The sequence below is a fragment of the Indicator indicator genome, chromosome 18 (assembly GCF_027791375.1).
Source record: "Indicator indicator isolate 239-I01 chromosome 18, UM_Iind_1.1, whole genome shotgun sequence".
NCBI classification, from domain to species: domain Eukaryota; kingdom Metazoa; phylum Chordata; class Aves; order Piciformes; family Indicatoridae; genus Indicator; species Indicator indicator.
The window spans coordinates 590001-604970 of NC_072027.1; the positions used below are offsets into that span (position 1 = coordinate 590001).

General features: G+C 49.7%; 1 protein-coding gene across 1 annotated transcript; it reads right to left on the minus strand.

Annotated features, from left to right (window-relative positions):
• Positions 1–7614: 7614 nt before the first annotated feature.
• PITX1 (paired like homeodomain 1) lies at positions 7615–13760 on the minus strand. The gene is made up of 3 exons (XM_054389152.1): positions 13598–13760; positions 10477–10682; positions 7615–8154 (listed from the first exon to the last, which is right to left on the minus strand). The coding sequence occupies exons 1-3, from the start codon at positions 13758–13760 to the stop codon at positions 7615–7617; spliced, it is 909 nt and encodes a 302-aa protein (XP_054245127.1).
• Between the last annotated feature and the right edge of the window lie 1210 nt (positions 13761–14970).

Sequence of the window (14970 nt, forward strand, 5' to 3'; positions counted from 1 at the left end):
GTTTGTATTTAGCTGACAGCTAAACAGCCTTAAAACAAAAGCAAGGAGATTAGGTAAGCATGTCAGAGATGGAGCTGTCAGGTCTGTGTGTGATGTGGTGTTCACTGGAGGTGGGAGAGTTGGCTGAACAAGTGGGTGTAAGGTAAGAGGAACAAATTAAACCTCTGTGTAGAACATTTATAGCAGAGCTCCTGTGTGCAAGTACATAAAAAATTCATAGTTATGATCTCAGATCAGAGATGAAGATCTACAGAACAGTGTGACACAGGCAAACAGTGGCTAAGTCACACTTAGGCTTGAGGTAGATGTTTGTGTGAGATAGAAAAGTCAGGAGTGAGGGAGGAGGAAATGTGAGGTGGGTGAGCTGGAGAGTGAGTGAGTAGGTATCTGTGCTGTCAGAGCTTGGTGGGATGGATGGGGAGGACAGCTGAGGGGGTGGGATCAGATGAGCAAAGTGGACAGGACTGTAGATTGGCAGCTTCTGCCTATATCAAATTGTGACCCCTCCAAATGTGACCAGTGGAGATACGAGCAGCTGCCTGGTGAGCTTTAGCCCATGGACCACAGACGGATGGTGCTCACTGCCCAGTGAGGGGGGCAGTGAAAGGAGCAGTCCCTCACACCCATGACATGGGGCAGCATGTCTGGGGTGGGGATATGGCCAGACTGGCCAGTGTGGAGCAGGTGGGAAGGGGTTGTGGGCTGCTGTGCTGAGGTGAAACATACAAAGCCTTCTATGGTACGGGGATGAGCTTTCAGGGGACAGCATCCAGCCATTTTTGAGGTGCTGGACTCAGTTCAGTACCACAACAAAGGAAGATCAGCAGAGGGGCCAAGAGCCATCTCAGCAGGCTCAGGGAGTGCAGGGTGAGAGCTTCAAGCATGCTTCCCCACCACAAACAAGAACCAGTTTCCTTCCAGCTCCAAATATCTGCACTGACTTGTGGTATTTTATCTTCCTCGGTGCAGGGAACAAGCTGGTGACCTGGGCAGAGACCCATATGGGATGTCTCAGCCCTGGTACCTGCTGTTGGACCCATCTTGGAAGGGATGCTCCTGAAAGCTGCTGAGTCCTGCAGATCAAGCAGGGGAGGCTACTGCCTCCTTTAGCTGATTCCTGGGAAGGGGAGAGAGGTCTGGCCCCCAGCCTTCTCACCTGCCCTTCCAGATTTGCCTTCAAAGGTTCCAAACTGGCTCCTGTAAATGTTTAAAGAGCAGGGGTCTTGCTTTGTGAGAACATAAGATTAAATTTTGGACCTGACTTCAATCAGGGACTTATGAGAACACCACTCCCCGAAATGCTTCCTTCAACCTTTTTTTAAAGCACCTTTAGTGTGCTGACTTTAGCAGGGTGAGAGCAGAGCTGTGCTTATCCATGGGGCACAGTCTTGCTCCCCCACAAGCAGTGGCAGATCTCCAGCTGTCCTCTGTGGGACCAGGGCTTCACCTCATGCCTAGAAGCATTTTGCTGGGTAGTTTCCTTATGTGCTTAAGTACTTTCCTGAATTAGCTCTTTAAATGAGTGAAGTCTCCTTCTAGACTTTCTGGGAAAAAAGGAAAAGGAGGGAGTGGAGGGAGAATGGGAAATTTTGAGGGCACCCAAATGCTGAGAGCCAGCCTTTGGGATTTGGGATCTCAATTTAGAAAGGGATTTGGGTTCTCACAGTTTCTCCCAGGCAGTTAGAGGAGCCTCAGAAGGAGCCAGAGCAGATACCTCTGATAGATACAAGCACTGGGTGCTTTCAGAGATCCCTGTGTACTTAGCTGTATCTTCAGACATCTAAATCCCTCTCAAAGTCTCACTCTTAGTGCCTAAATCCCAGGTGCCTAACTCACTTCTAGGAAAATCTCACACCAGGACTGATTCACTGAATCATTTCTTAAATCTGGTCCTCACTCACATAAGGCTTTTGAAAATCCCACTGCTAATCTCCTGTACCCAGGCATGTACCACTTTGGAGCCTGTAAAATAAATTACTTTACACTCCTGGGGGACAGCAGCTACTTTGTCCCTCCTCAAACTAAGTCAGATTTTTCTTTCTTGTATATTAACACACAGATTTTGGGGGGAAGCTCTGAAGCTGCTGTGTGAGACTGCAATCAGGAACTGGGCTGGAGTGTTGTTTTTCCATGGTGTTCTGGGGAGGCACCCCTTGCTGCTGTGGCTTGCAGGTCTGTGGCAGCAGAGGAGCTGGTTCTGGGCTGCTCATTTACATCAGTGGGGTTCGCCCCTGGGCACAAGACTTCCCTCAGCTCCACTGATCTCCTGGGAAGATTTGTGAGCAAATTTGCTGCTCTCTGAACAGAGTTACCTGGGTTTTTGTAAGAAATTACTTGGATGAAGAAGGGGGGGGATTAAAAAAAAAAATCAAACACATATGTTCTTTCATTTTCCCTTTCTTATTTCCTGTGGGAATTTTTATTTGTGGGAAGGTTTTTTGGGGGGTTGTTTTAGTAGATAATTTTTTTTGTGTGCCTGTGCTTTCTTCATCAGAGAAATGGGGGATAAACAAATTCTTTTTTTCCTGTTAAAAATCAGAATCAGAAGAAAAAGCTGGCTGCCACTGAAACAGTTCTGATAGGAAATCTGCCTGCAGCCTTCCTGCTTAATCAGTTTGGAGCAGAGCGTAGCCTGTAGCTTGTTAATGGAGCAGCTTGCCCGAGCGACTCACACAATAGCGAGCTGCAGAGGAGGCTGCTTGTGGCATAGCTGTGGAGTTGATTTTGCAGCTCTGTTAATTAAAACATATTTTACTTTGAAGGAGGCTTTAAAACTGTTTTCCACGAGGGTGAGCAGAAAGCTGTTCTCCTGGATAGATTGAGGGGTATGAAGCATTTTTCTTAGAAGTAACAAGTTGCTTAGTTTGATAGGGGAAACTTAGCAAAACCAATATGTATTTTCTTGGTTTTTATTTTCCTCAGCCCTTGAATATAGGCTGGTGTATGGGTCTGAATATCATGGCTTGTTTGATATTAGCAAACTACGGTTTCATGTGCAAGTCACCAGACTGGAGCAGAAAGGTTATTGCAGGTTCTTGTTTAACTGATAAAGTAATTTTTACTTATACAAGGGTAAACTAAAATAATAGGGCCTGAAACTGGGCCATTGAAGTTAATGACAAACCCTTCACAGCTTTCATATAAAGCCTGCATTTTTATTATCCCAGCCCCAGCCACTTTTGCTGCAAGTTTGCAGCAAAATGTTAAGGCATTTGGAAGTGTTATTTTTATTATACAAAGTCCCATTAAAATCAGGACCGAAGCATCCTGTTAATTTAAATAGGACTTTGCATAGTTTGCCGAGTTCCAGGCCACAGATAAAGAAAAGTATGCAATTTGGAGTTAAACTGACCACAGCTTTTTATTGGAAGACATTTAATCTCCAACGAACGGCACAGTCTGAGGCATGAAATCTTTGTGAACTTCATCTGGGCTGGTGCAATAGCGTAGCAACGCCTAGGCTGGTCGCCTGGGACCTTTCAGGACCATATAACGTTCCCAAGCAAACCTCCAGCCCAGGTAGGTATGCAAAGTGCTCCCCAGGCAGCTCCGCCTTGGAAGTGCTAAAGCACACTCAGAACAAATGGAAAACTTGATTCAGCTCTTTCTCAGGCTCCAAGTATCTGCTCGCCTGACAAAGGCAAGGCTGCAGGAGTGGGCAGGAGTCTGTGCGCTCTCTGAAGCATCCGACAGAAGGCAGAGTCCCAACGGGCTGGGACCATGCTAGGTTGAAGAGCTGTAGCTTCAGAAATCCCTGCGAGCTGGAAATGGCTTGTGGAGGAATGCGCAGGGTGAGGGATGAAAACCATCGCCTCCGGTGTGCGGAAACACCCAGGCGCTGGCAACGGGAGCTCAAAAGCAGAGTGCAGAGTGATGGAGAGAGATGTTTCATACATAGGACGTCCCTTTGGGGACTTTAGGGGCTAAGGGACCGTTAAATGGCAGCCCCCTTGGGTACTCCCAGCATGGGCACACACCTGGGCTCCTCCAAGAGCATATCCCTAAGGAAGATGATCATGAGCAGAAGAGTCCCAAGCCATGCTTCAGACACATCAGTCCCCCAGTAATCCAAGCTCTAACCATGGAGGGAAAGACCTAAAGCCTTCTGAAAGCAGAACATCCATAACAGTGCACAGTGGAGGTGTAGGAGCTGCTGTCTGCTCAACTTATCCTTGGAATTTTCCTTTCCCTGAGCCATGAATGTGTCAAGACGCCCAAATTTCACCCAGCAGCAGTGGATAAGCTTTTCCTGGTACATTCACAGGGCAGAGGGAGATTGGTGTGGCAGAAACCCAATCAGGCTGTGTCCCTCGACCCCAGCTGAATTTCAGGGGAATTAATGATTCCAACAACTGAGACTGTGCAGAATGGTTTGGCTAAATGTGAGTCAGTGCTCTGGTTGTTACAATGCTACCTCCAGGAGCAGGAGGAAACGAACACCCAACATCTAGGCTAAAATCCCAGCCGAGGGCTGGCAGAAGCCCTCCTGGGTGGGAACTGGAGGGAAAAAACAGTGGCTTTACTGGTTTGGTACATGCTGCTGTAGCTGAAATAAGTGCTAAAGTAGCCGAGGAGACTCAGATCCTCTCTGCCTAGCCCCCGGGTTAGTGCAAAGCCACGGACACTCCCGCTTAGCGCTGCCCCGCGCTGCCGCGGAAACTTCAAGCGGCTCCGCGCAGATGGAAACCTATCTCCCACCCCCCCCGGAGGAGGGACAGGAGACATCCTCAGCAAATAGCACATTCGGGTGGCGGGAGGCATCTCTAGTAGTGGAAGAAGAAAGCGGCTGCCTCTGGAGCAGGCACCGGTGCAAAGAATTTATTGATTCGTTGGCAGAATTGTGAAATTCTCCACCAAAACAAAGCCCAAAACCAAACCAAACCCAAACAAACCAAAACAAACCCCAACCAAACAAAAAAACACAACATCCCCCTCCCCCCAAAAAACCCCAAACAACAAAACCATAAATCAAACAAACCAACCAACAACAACTACAAAAAACCCCACCCCCCCACCCCCTCCCCGAAAACCCTAATCACAATAGTAATGAAATAGTAATTAAATGATAATGAAATCGGAGTATTTTGCTCTTGCAGCAGCTCTGGAGAAAAAGAAATAAATAGAACAACCTTTTAAATTCGGGATTTCGGAGCATATGGAGGAAAATTCACCTCAGGAAAAAGGGCACAACTGTACAAAGGGAAAGTGCGGGCCCAGGGATGCGGCACACCCGCGGGAGTCTACAGGGTGCAGGGCTGACTCTTTCGGTAATTAAAAAACTCGAGAGGTTATCAATTCGAGAGAGGAGTGGAGGGAAGCGGGGAGAGCTGCCTCCCCAAACCTCCTGCTTAACAGCAGCGGGAAAATCTGCCGGGAAATAAGATGGGGGGGCGGGAAGGGAGGCAGTCCTGGGGGTGCCCCCCGGGTCGGCAGGGACCGAGCAACCCCCTCCCCGGAAAATGTCCCTTCGGCCATCTCGGCCGGTGGCTTCCGGCCGGTCCCTATTGGGGTGAGGGGAGGGAGGGAGACGCAGGGTGACCGGGAAGAGAAGCGGAGGGGCCCTCCCCAACATGCCACCATGGGATAAGGTTAAGAAACCCACTTTTCTTTTCGTTTAGTTGATCTTCTAAACACAGCCAGAAAAGAGCACTAAACGCGTTTCTAAATTTCGTTTGAGGGTTGGTTTGGGATTTTGTTTGTTTGTTTGTTTGTTTTGTTAGGGTTCTATCATTTACTCCCATACTCTTAAATTTGAAAAAAAAAAAAAAAAAACACAAAACATAGGTTATATATACTGCATCCTTATCCACAACAGCATAACTGAAACATCCAGCCGAACGTTTGCCACGGGTGGGAAATACACTGGGAAAAAGAAGTAACTTTGTGCACCTTTATATTATGTTTCTTCATCATTTACAAGGTAATACGTATCGACAAAGATAAGCAACAAATATGCCTGCAATTCAACTCCGTATGCTTGTGGTATGCGTATTCAGAACGATCATATTCATCATTGCCATGGTTTGTTCTTCTGTTCTTTTTTTTCTTCATCTTTTTTTTTTCTTTTTGTGAACAAGCACTTGTTAAAGCATCTACATTTACATAATAACACCTTAAGAGAATTACACCTTAAAATTACTTTGTTTCTTACCGGGTTTATTTAAAATTATTTTTTATTTTTTAATTCCTTGGTTTTCCTTCGCAGTTAGAAAAGCAAGGAACCCTTTCAACTTTATAAAGCAACCTTTCTGGACACAGATTCTGTTTCTCTAGCAGAGATGCAATATCTGGATTTGCAATTCACTTCATAACATCATTTTTCACCTCGTTTTATTATTTTTTCCTAGACTCTCTAAAAATGGTTTGTTTTATTCGTGCCGTTAAAAAAAAAAACAAACAACAAAACATAACCTCTCGCAGTTCAGTGAATGTGAATGGTAATTTGTGCCTTTTTTTTCTTTTCTTTTTTTAAAGAGAAATCGACCCCCTCGCAGTTAAATAAAGGTAAATGATAATTTCATTATCAGGCTAAAACTATGGAGGGGAAGAATGCTGAAGAGTTTTTCACATCGCTGGAGAGTTTCTGTGCTCTCTCTGCAGTCTTTTGGAAAGGACGAAGAGGTAGGAACCTGGAGCTGCTTACTATCAGGAATGACTGGATTATAGCTTCCAACTAAAGAAAAAGAACATCAAGAATCATGCATTTTAAAAACAGTTTATTCAACTGCCAAGGACAATGATCCGGCACAATGCAATGGTAGATATAAATATAACCTTATATAAGTGGTTGACCCTCGTCATTATTATTTTTAATAGTTTCATACCTAATATTTTAACCATTTTCCCCGCAGAATCTACTCTGCGAATTATATTTTTCTCCCCCATCCCCCCACCCCCACCTCTTTTTTTTTAATTATTATTTCTTTTATTTTTTATTTTTTGTTGTTGTTTTTCCTCTCGAGTGTGATTCTGTCTCTCAGTGGTAAACATTAACCAAACTCTTCCCGTGCGACAAGCGGCCAAGAACCGTCCCACCAGCTCTTACCACCGCGACGTGTGTCCCGTGCCCCCCCAACCCCCATCCCCGCCGCCCTCCCGCGGGGCAGCGGCCGCCTTACCGACTCCTGTGCAAGTTCAAGTAAACACATACAACCCGCATTATCCAGAGAAAAAAAATTGCAACTCATCCATGTACCAGATTTCGGTGTCTCTTGCAAAAGTTTTCTGGTCCGTTTACGATTTGGGGGTTTCTTTGTTTGTTGATTTTTCATTTTATTTTGGATTTAAAGAGCTGTTTTGTTGGTTGCATCGCTGGTTTGCATGAAGGGTTTTTAAATCATTATTTCTAGTCGATGTTTGCTGAATTTTCGGGGTTTGGTAGTTTGTTTTTTGTTGTTGTTGGGCTTGTTTTTTGGGGTGATATCTTGTTTTGTCGGCTTCTTTTGTTTGTTGTTGGGTTTTGGGGTTTGTTTGTTTGGTTGTTTTTTTTTCCTCTCTCGGGTTTTGCTTTTAATCATCATCGGGGTTAAATTTTTATATATTTTTTTCTTCTTTTCCGTTAAACGTCGCTTCGCTTCTGTCTTGCTTAGTCGGAGGTGGTTTGTGTCAAGTCCGTCAACTGTTGTACTGACAGGCGTTTAGACTGGAGCCGGGGCTTTGCAAACTGCTGTAGCCGAAACTGGAGTGCTGCTTAGATTTCAGTCTGAGGCTGGCTAAGCTGGAGTTGCAAGTGTCCCGGTAGACGCTGTACGGCGAGCCCGGTGGCCCGTAGGGACAGGCCGGCGAGGACATGGCCGAGTTGAGCGAGGAACCGCTGATGTTGTTGATGTTGTTGAGGCCGGAGTTGGCCATACCCGGCACTGCCGAGTGGCCCATACTGGAGGGCATGTTCATGGAGGAGATGCTGCTGGGCGCCGAGAACATGGACTGCGAGGAGAGAGGGCTCATGGAGTTGAAGAAGGTGAAGCTCTTGGTGGAAAGAGGAGCCGGGGTGAGGCTTTTGGTGGCCCAGTTGTTGTAGGGGTAACCGGCGTACATGTCGTCGTAGGGCTGCATCAGCCCGCTGAACTGTGGCACGTAGCCGTTCTTGCACAGGTCCATCTGCTGGTTCCGTTCCCGCTTTCTCCACTTGGCTCGGCGGTTCTTGAACCAGACCTACGGGGAGGGGAGCACACGGGAGGGGATACCGACACAGCACGGTGAGTACGGGGCCACCGCCGTCCCACTCCTAGCGCTGAGCGCAGACGCGCGCATGGGAGCACAGGAAGACTGCGAGGGAAAATGGGGGGCCACCAAACGACCCCCACCTCCGCAGGCTGCGGACATGGCCCCTCACAACCTTTTCCCGCAGCCCTCCGCCCCCGCGTTCCTCTCCGCGGGGTGCTGAGGGCATCCCGGTCCCTGCTCGCATCCTGCCGGGATGCGCGCAGTCGTGTTTCCACGCAGGGTCCCTGAGCGGGTGTCCGCGTCCCTCGGTTCCCTGGCCGTGTTCCCCCTTGTCCCCCCCGTCGCTCCTGTCCCCGTCGCAAGGTATGGGGCGAAGGCTCGGATTAGGGCCGGCTCCGCCGCGTTTCCGAACGCTAATGCTGTGTAATAAAAGTCCCTGTTACAGATCATAAAAAAGGGGATTGGATTAGTATGTTTAGGTTAAAAAAAAAAAACAAAAACAAAAAAGAAAGGGGAAAATCAACCCCCGCATCGCTCTCGGATAGCTGCAGTCTCTGCCTTTATATCTAATGAGAATTTACACCCCTGATTAGGGAACAGAGAAGAGGGGGCCGCTCCTGATGCAAAAACCTGATCAAGGCTCTCTCTTATTTTAGTTAGTTTGGTTTTATTTAGACCATGGAAAGCGTTTTACACCCCCAGACCCCCCGTGATGGAAGCTGGGCAACACCAAAAATCTCTTTTCCCGGGTTAAAAAAAATGTGCTGCCTTGCCCACTGTGCCTGGCCTGTGTGCCTCTCCTGCTGCATTCCCCCTTGCCCCTGGCTTCTCTGAATAAACCAACACCCCGCCACGACCATCCATAGGCTCCCTGAGGGCACCGGGGCACCGGCCGGAGCCTCCCGGTCCCGCGGGTGTTACACTGGAGCCGGTACTGGAACAGGTTTTCGGGTTTCCCTTTCCAATGCTAAAATGGCACAATTATTATTAACTCCCGGGTTTAATGATGGAAATTTTAGGGGAGGAGTGGAATGGATAATGCAGTCTATTTTAAAAATACGAATAATGAAAAGCATCCCGTATAAAGAGGAAACGAAAACCAACATGTTCAAAACCTGTAATATACTCCTCGGAAGGTGCTTCCAGACAGGAATTTCCTGAAAATGAGGGTAATAGTTTTAATTATGGCTCCTAGACATTTTAAAGGAAGGCCCTTATAGCAAATTAAGGTTAAATTTGCAATCTGCAATCTCAGAACATCAAACCCAAACATCTCCACGCAGAAGGAGAACGAAATTATGTTAATGGAAACTCGTATACTAGTTTTATTTGCTTCCGGAAATATTCCACCGATATTAATGCTCCATCTTTGTTTGGTTTTCTAACTCAATTAAGACAACGCTTTCAGATGCATTTTTGCCCTTGCAGATGGGTGTTTACTCTTGAAAGGTTTAAAGCAGAATCTTCTCTAATCCGATTCGGTCACTCGAGGTTTAATTGCCAAGGGGGAAAAAAAAAGAAAAAAAAGAAGAAAAAAAGAACGAAAGAAAGAAGTGGATTTTGGGGATGGTGGGGCTGCCCTCCGCTGTTCCAGCTTTCTCCCGGATATCTTTCCTGCTCAACCCAGGAACTGCCGGGGCTCTATGTGTATATGGTGGCATCGGCTCCGAGGTGTGCAAAGACCAAGCTCATTCACCACAAGAATGTGTCTACAGGGCTGATTGACTCTAGAGCACTACCGCTTCCCAGCCCTTGGCCTTCGCTTTACCCATCGTTGGCCTCCCCAAACAGCCGTTTCCTCTGCCCTCGGGAGATGCGCGCCCGCGGGAGATGCGCGCCGGGAAGGGTTGACAGCGATCAATGGATCCGCCGAGATCGATCGATCAAGCCGTGATCCCGCCGCCACAGCATCCAGCAGAGGTTTGCTGGGAGATGATGGCGGTTGTTAGGATTATTTGGAATAACCAGAGAGCGGCGAAGGGCCGCTGGCGCTGCTCAGTTGTTCCCGTGGGGAGTTGCTCAGGCCCTGCACTGGGTTGAGGCCAGCTCAGAAGGGTTCTTCCCCCAACAAATGGGCCCTTCCTAAGCGGGGCGTCCTCGCTGCTCGCCCCCCACTCCACGGACGGGAGATGAATTTCTCCTTCTCGGGCCTGGAGCCCAGTTTTAATAATTAAAAATCAAACCTACCGCAACTTTCAAACCTCCTCATCGGCTCCTCAAAGGGGTGATTTCCCCGAACACCCCACCACCACCTCCAACGGGGCCCGGAGCAGATCACCGGATGCCGCCGGGGCTGACCTCTCCTCTTACCCGCACTCGGGGCTCGGTGAGGTTGGTCCAGACGGCGATCTCCTCCCGCATGCTCATGTCGGGATAGCGGTTCCTCTGGAAAGTGGCTTCCAGCTCCTGTAGCTGCTGGCTGGTGAAGTGGGTCCGCTGCCGCCGCTGCTTCTTCTTCTTCGCCGGGTCGTCGGCGACCCCGTCCTCGTTTTTCTGCTCTCCGCTGCGCTCCTTCTCTGGAGGGGTGTCGAAGTTTGAGGTTGGTTTTTAAATTTTATTTATTTATGTTTTGTTTTCCAAAGAGAAATGTGCGCACGGAAAAAAAAAAAGGCAGCCACGGCTCCCCCAGCATCCCGTAGGGACAACCACGCCGTTCCTGCACCCACTCAGCACCCCGCATCCCAAACCTGGCCTTTCCCCGGGGGAAGGAGCACGGAGCCCTTGCAGAGGGCACAGGGTACCCGGGGAAGCAGTGGGACCCCTGGTTCGGAGCTATTGTGGGGAGCCGGTTTTCCCCGCAGCATCGGGAGAAGTTTTGCCGTTTCACGGCACCTTTTCACTCCCTCCAACCCAAACCGTGATCTTTGCTCCATTGTCTTTGTTATGCTCGGCCGCGACAGGAAACTTTGCGAGGGCAGAAGTGTAAAACCCAGCAGTAATTAATTGCAAAAGGCACCCTCAATCTTTGCCTCTCCGCTCCCCCTCTTATTTAGTTTTAAATGCCTTTTTACTCTTTTTAGAATTTTAATGTTTATTTTCACACGAGGCTGAGCGAAGCCGTCTGAAAAAAATCATATCGCAAGAAGCAATAAAAAGTCCCCACCAAACAAACAACAGCCTGGGAGCGATTTCGCGCTTGGGACTTGCGCGGACTGGAAGCAGAATCCAGCCCCGGGCCCGCCGCACCGAGAGGAAAAAAAACTATTTTGTATCAGCCTTTCTGTCTCTCCCAGCCCGGCTTTCGGATGGATTTCACTCGGTTCAAGCGTTCGAAAAGGAATTCAAAACCCTGAACGAAATGCCCTCCCGGGTCCCGGCGGAAGAGGGGGAACGTGCTGCCGGGCCGGCGGGAGGCTGCGGGTCCGGGGGCCGAGGCCACCCCCCTGCCTATGTCCTACTGTTGCATAAAGCAAACTCCGCGACCAGTTTTCCCTTTTAGAGGATTTATTTCCCCCCTACTTTTAGATATTTTTACCCCTGCCTTTCGAGTTCCCCTCGCCTCCACGTTTTAGAGTATTTCTCCCCCTCCCCTTTTAGAGGGTTCCCTTCCTTTAAAGGATTTTTTCCTCTTTTTAGAGGGTTTGATACTGGCGACGACGGGCCCAGGGACTTTTCTACAGCCCTAACCTCTGCGAGGGAAGCAGGAGTCTAAAAATAATCGCGGGCTGCATTCAAAACCCGTGAGGTCCTGTCCTTGCAAAGTCACCCCTCAATCGCCCCTTGTCTGGGCACTCTCCATAGCAAAAACGAGTGGGGAACGAGTTCCAGCGGCTCAGTGGAACCTCCAAAGGGGCCGATTGCAGCTCAGTCAGCCTCTTTTTGCTGGAAATGGTTTGCAGAACAAACAAGGCCTCTGCAGCATGGACCCCATTGCAAACAGTCCCCCAACATTCTCCTCGGCCCTTGGACCGGTTGAGACGCATGGACGGTGGTGGCAGGGAAAGAGAAACCACAATAACCCCCAGAAAGAGAAATCCTCTCGTTTTGGGCTGGGAAAAAAATAAAACCAAAACAAAACAGACAAACTGGGCCGAGAACGAGCCAGGAAGCAATAGGAGAGTGGCTGTGGGTGGTGGGATCCTGCCCGGTCCTCTCGCCCCTCTCGGGGTTTAACCCCTCCAAGATTTCGTTTAAAAATCCAACCTCCACCCCGGGCTGTGATACAATTTCAAATCATGAAGCGTATTAGCTTTAACCGGCTTTTGTACCTTTTGCTTGTGCGTTAAAAAATAAAACGCAAAAAGTATTTTGCAGCTTCTCGGTGAAGAGAAGGCGGCAGGTCCTTAGCCCTCCTCCAGAACCGTGGGGTCACAGGCAGGGGTAGGGCAAAAGGGAGCAAATCTCCCTCTCTAATCTCAAATAATCCCCTCTAATCTCGAAGTCCCTTCCAGACGCCGGTCCCTAACTTCGTTTGCGAATCAGGCTGGGAGGAACAACCCAAACCCTGTTTATCACCAGGTTCCACTTCGGGACCGACTCTTGCTACAGTCACTCTCTAGGTTATAGGAGCTGCTAAAACTCCGAAGAGCAACAACAGGCGTTAGAAAAAATAAAATCAAATAAGAGATAAAATTCCCCCTGAAAGAGTGTCGGTGGGAAATGGGTATCAGGCTCCTTAGTGCAGCTTTTGTTTCCTTCTCCTGGCTCGCCTTCTCATTCTAGAAATGGTGCTACTTTAATTGAACACAAACTGGGAAACCACAGCTCTCCCTCCAGCCCTCGCCTATGGTGGTCAGGGAGCAGACGAACCCTTTCCAGCAGAGAAACCTCTCCGCGGCCGCACATATCCCCTTCTCGCCGGCCCGCGCAGCCAGCGCTCGGCCCATGCTACCTCTCCTGCTCTGCGGGGCTTTGCTTTCTTTATTTTATTTTTTTTTCTGCCCCTCCTTCCCCCTCCATTTGACAGAGAGATCTTTTTCTCTCTCTGCAGCACCCGAGCTAGAAAATAAATCCGGGGAAAAGCTGACATTATTTCAGAAACATCCAGCAAAACCACACTCCCCGAGGACCCCCCTTCCCTTCGACCCCATCAATTAGTAACTGTATTTTAAATAAAATATCGCAGATCTTGGGATGGAACTGGGGAGCCCTGTGTGTCCTCCCGGCTGTCAGCACTGGTCATACCGGGGCCCGCAGTTCCTGCCCCCTCTCTGGTTCCCGGGGTTCACTGGGGATGGAGCTGCCGGGATCAACGGCAGCTCTTTCTCCCCACCCTCCACCCTCCTCACCCTAGTGTATGTTTCTCTCTTCATCGCCTCTGCTTTGTGCGGGGTGTGCGGGCAAAGCCCAGGGAAGGAAAAAGGGAAGGCGCGGTGGGAAGGGGGAGGCGGCGCGGGGGGGAGGGTGGGGGGGTTGGGGGAGAAGGCCGGGGCCGCGAGGTGCAGGGTAGATGGAAGAAGAGGGAGGGGGTGCTGGGGGGGGGTGGTTTTACCTGGCACCTCCGTGTCGGAGGATTCACTGGCTGAGTTGTCGATCGGGTCTCTGGGTTCCGAGGATCTTTGCAAATGGAAGCTGGAAGCCATGTCATGGGAGGGTTGGGGTCTCAAGCTCTCGGGCAGTCTCTCCAAATTCATTCCACCTTTAAAGGAATCCATGGCAGGGGCGCCGGGCTGCCTGGGGGAGTTTGCAGGTGTTTATTCCACACAGAAAGCAACAAGGATTTTTTTTTTCCTGTTGTTTTGCTTGGTGGTTGTTATTTTTTTGTGTAAGTTTTTTAAGGTAAAAAAAAAATCAAACAACAAAACCAAAAGCAAATCCACTTATTACTACCAATATTATTTTAAGGGTGTCGGAGGAAGAGTTCCGAGCAGTGCCTGGGAGCCGGCTGTGTCTGCTCGGGGAAGAGGCAGGGCAGTCCGGCCGCATAGGCAGGGAAGTGGTAAAGATCCCTTATAGAGAAAACGCGAGTTGCGAGTTGGACAGTTTAAAGCTAAAGAGATTAAAGTGACCTGCCCTAGAACAAATGCCTGTAGTTAAACGGGGCTCCTCCCCCTGAAGGTTAAAACCTCCCAGTCTCGCTAATGCATCACTCCATCTAGTGCTCGCCCAGCCCGGCAGCGCCGGCGGACCTGCCTCCGCGCTCCTCGTTGATGCGCGGATCATGCACGGCCGCGGTCAGACCTACGGACCCCTGCCCGGCCCCTTCCCAGCCCCCGCCGCCCGGCTGAGTCTCCTCTGTGGATGCCCCCCTCCTTCCTTTCCCCTCCTTCCCCTCCCCCTCCCAACTTGGTGAGGTATTAAAAATATTTCAGAAACGAATGGAAAGATGGAAAATCACTCCCAGCCGTGCGGGGGGGGGTCGATAGTGACCCCCTGCCAGTCCCCACCACCCCACCCTTCCCCTCAGCGTTCCCAACTCTCAGGTTGCGCCCCTGAGCAGCACAGCGCTTCTGCGGGTATCCGCGTACCCATCTCGGCTGGCCCTCCCTGGACCGCGGAACCTTCGCTCCTCTGTTTCTGCAGTCCCTGCCCAGTCTGCGCACCCCTCAGCATCCCTGCACATGCCTCAGCATCCACGCGCATCCCTGCGGGTGGCTGCGAGTTTCGGTCCCGCAGGGAACGCGTTCCTTTGGGATGGAGATGGTTTTTGTTTGGGGATTTTTGGTTTTTTTGGGGGGAGGCGGGGGAGGAGGGATGTGCGTCTGAACTGATTTCATCCTTTTTTAACATTTTTTTTTCTGGCGGTGGGGTTGATAATAAAGCGGCCAGGACCGGGGGACCGCAGCCTGGGGACCGCTCCCATCACATCTTTCAGCACATGATTAATCACAAATAATTTTCCACCCGCAGCCGAACTCACGGAGA

What these genes read in the sequence shown, in the direction of transcription:
- PITX1 (XM_054389152.1), bottom strand. Translation starts at nt 13,760, where the DNA reads ATGGATTCCTTTAAAGGTGGAATGAATTTGGAGAGACTGCCCGAGAGC. An exon ending in CTCCGACACGGAGGTGCCAG is followed by an intron (nt 10,683 to 13,597) that starts GTAAAACCACCC and finishes ACACCCCTCCAG; the next exon opens with AGAAGGAGCGCAGCGGAGAG. An exon ending in TCACCGAGCCCCGAGTGCGG is followed by an intron (nt 8,155 to 10,476) that starts GTAAGAGGAGAG and finishes CCCTCCCCGTAG; the next exon opens with GTCTGGTTCAAGAACCGCCG.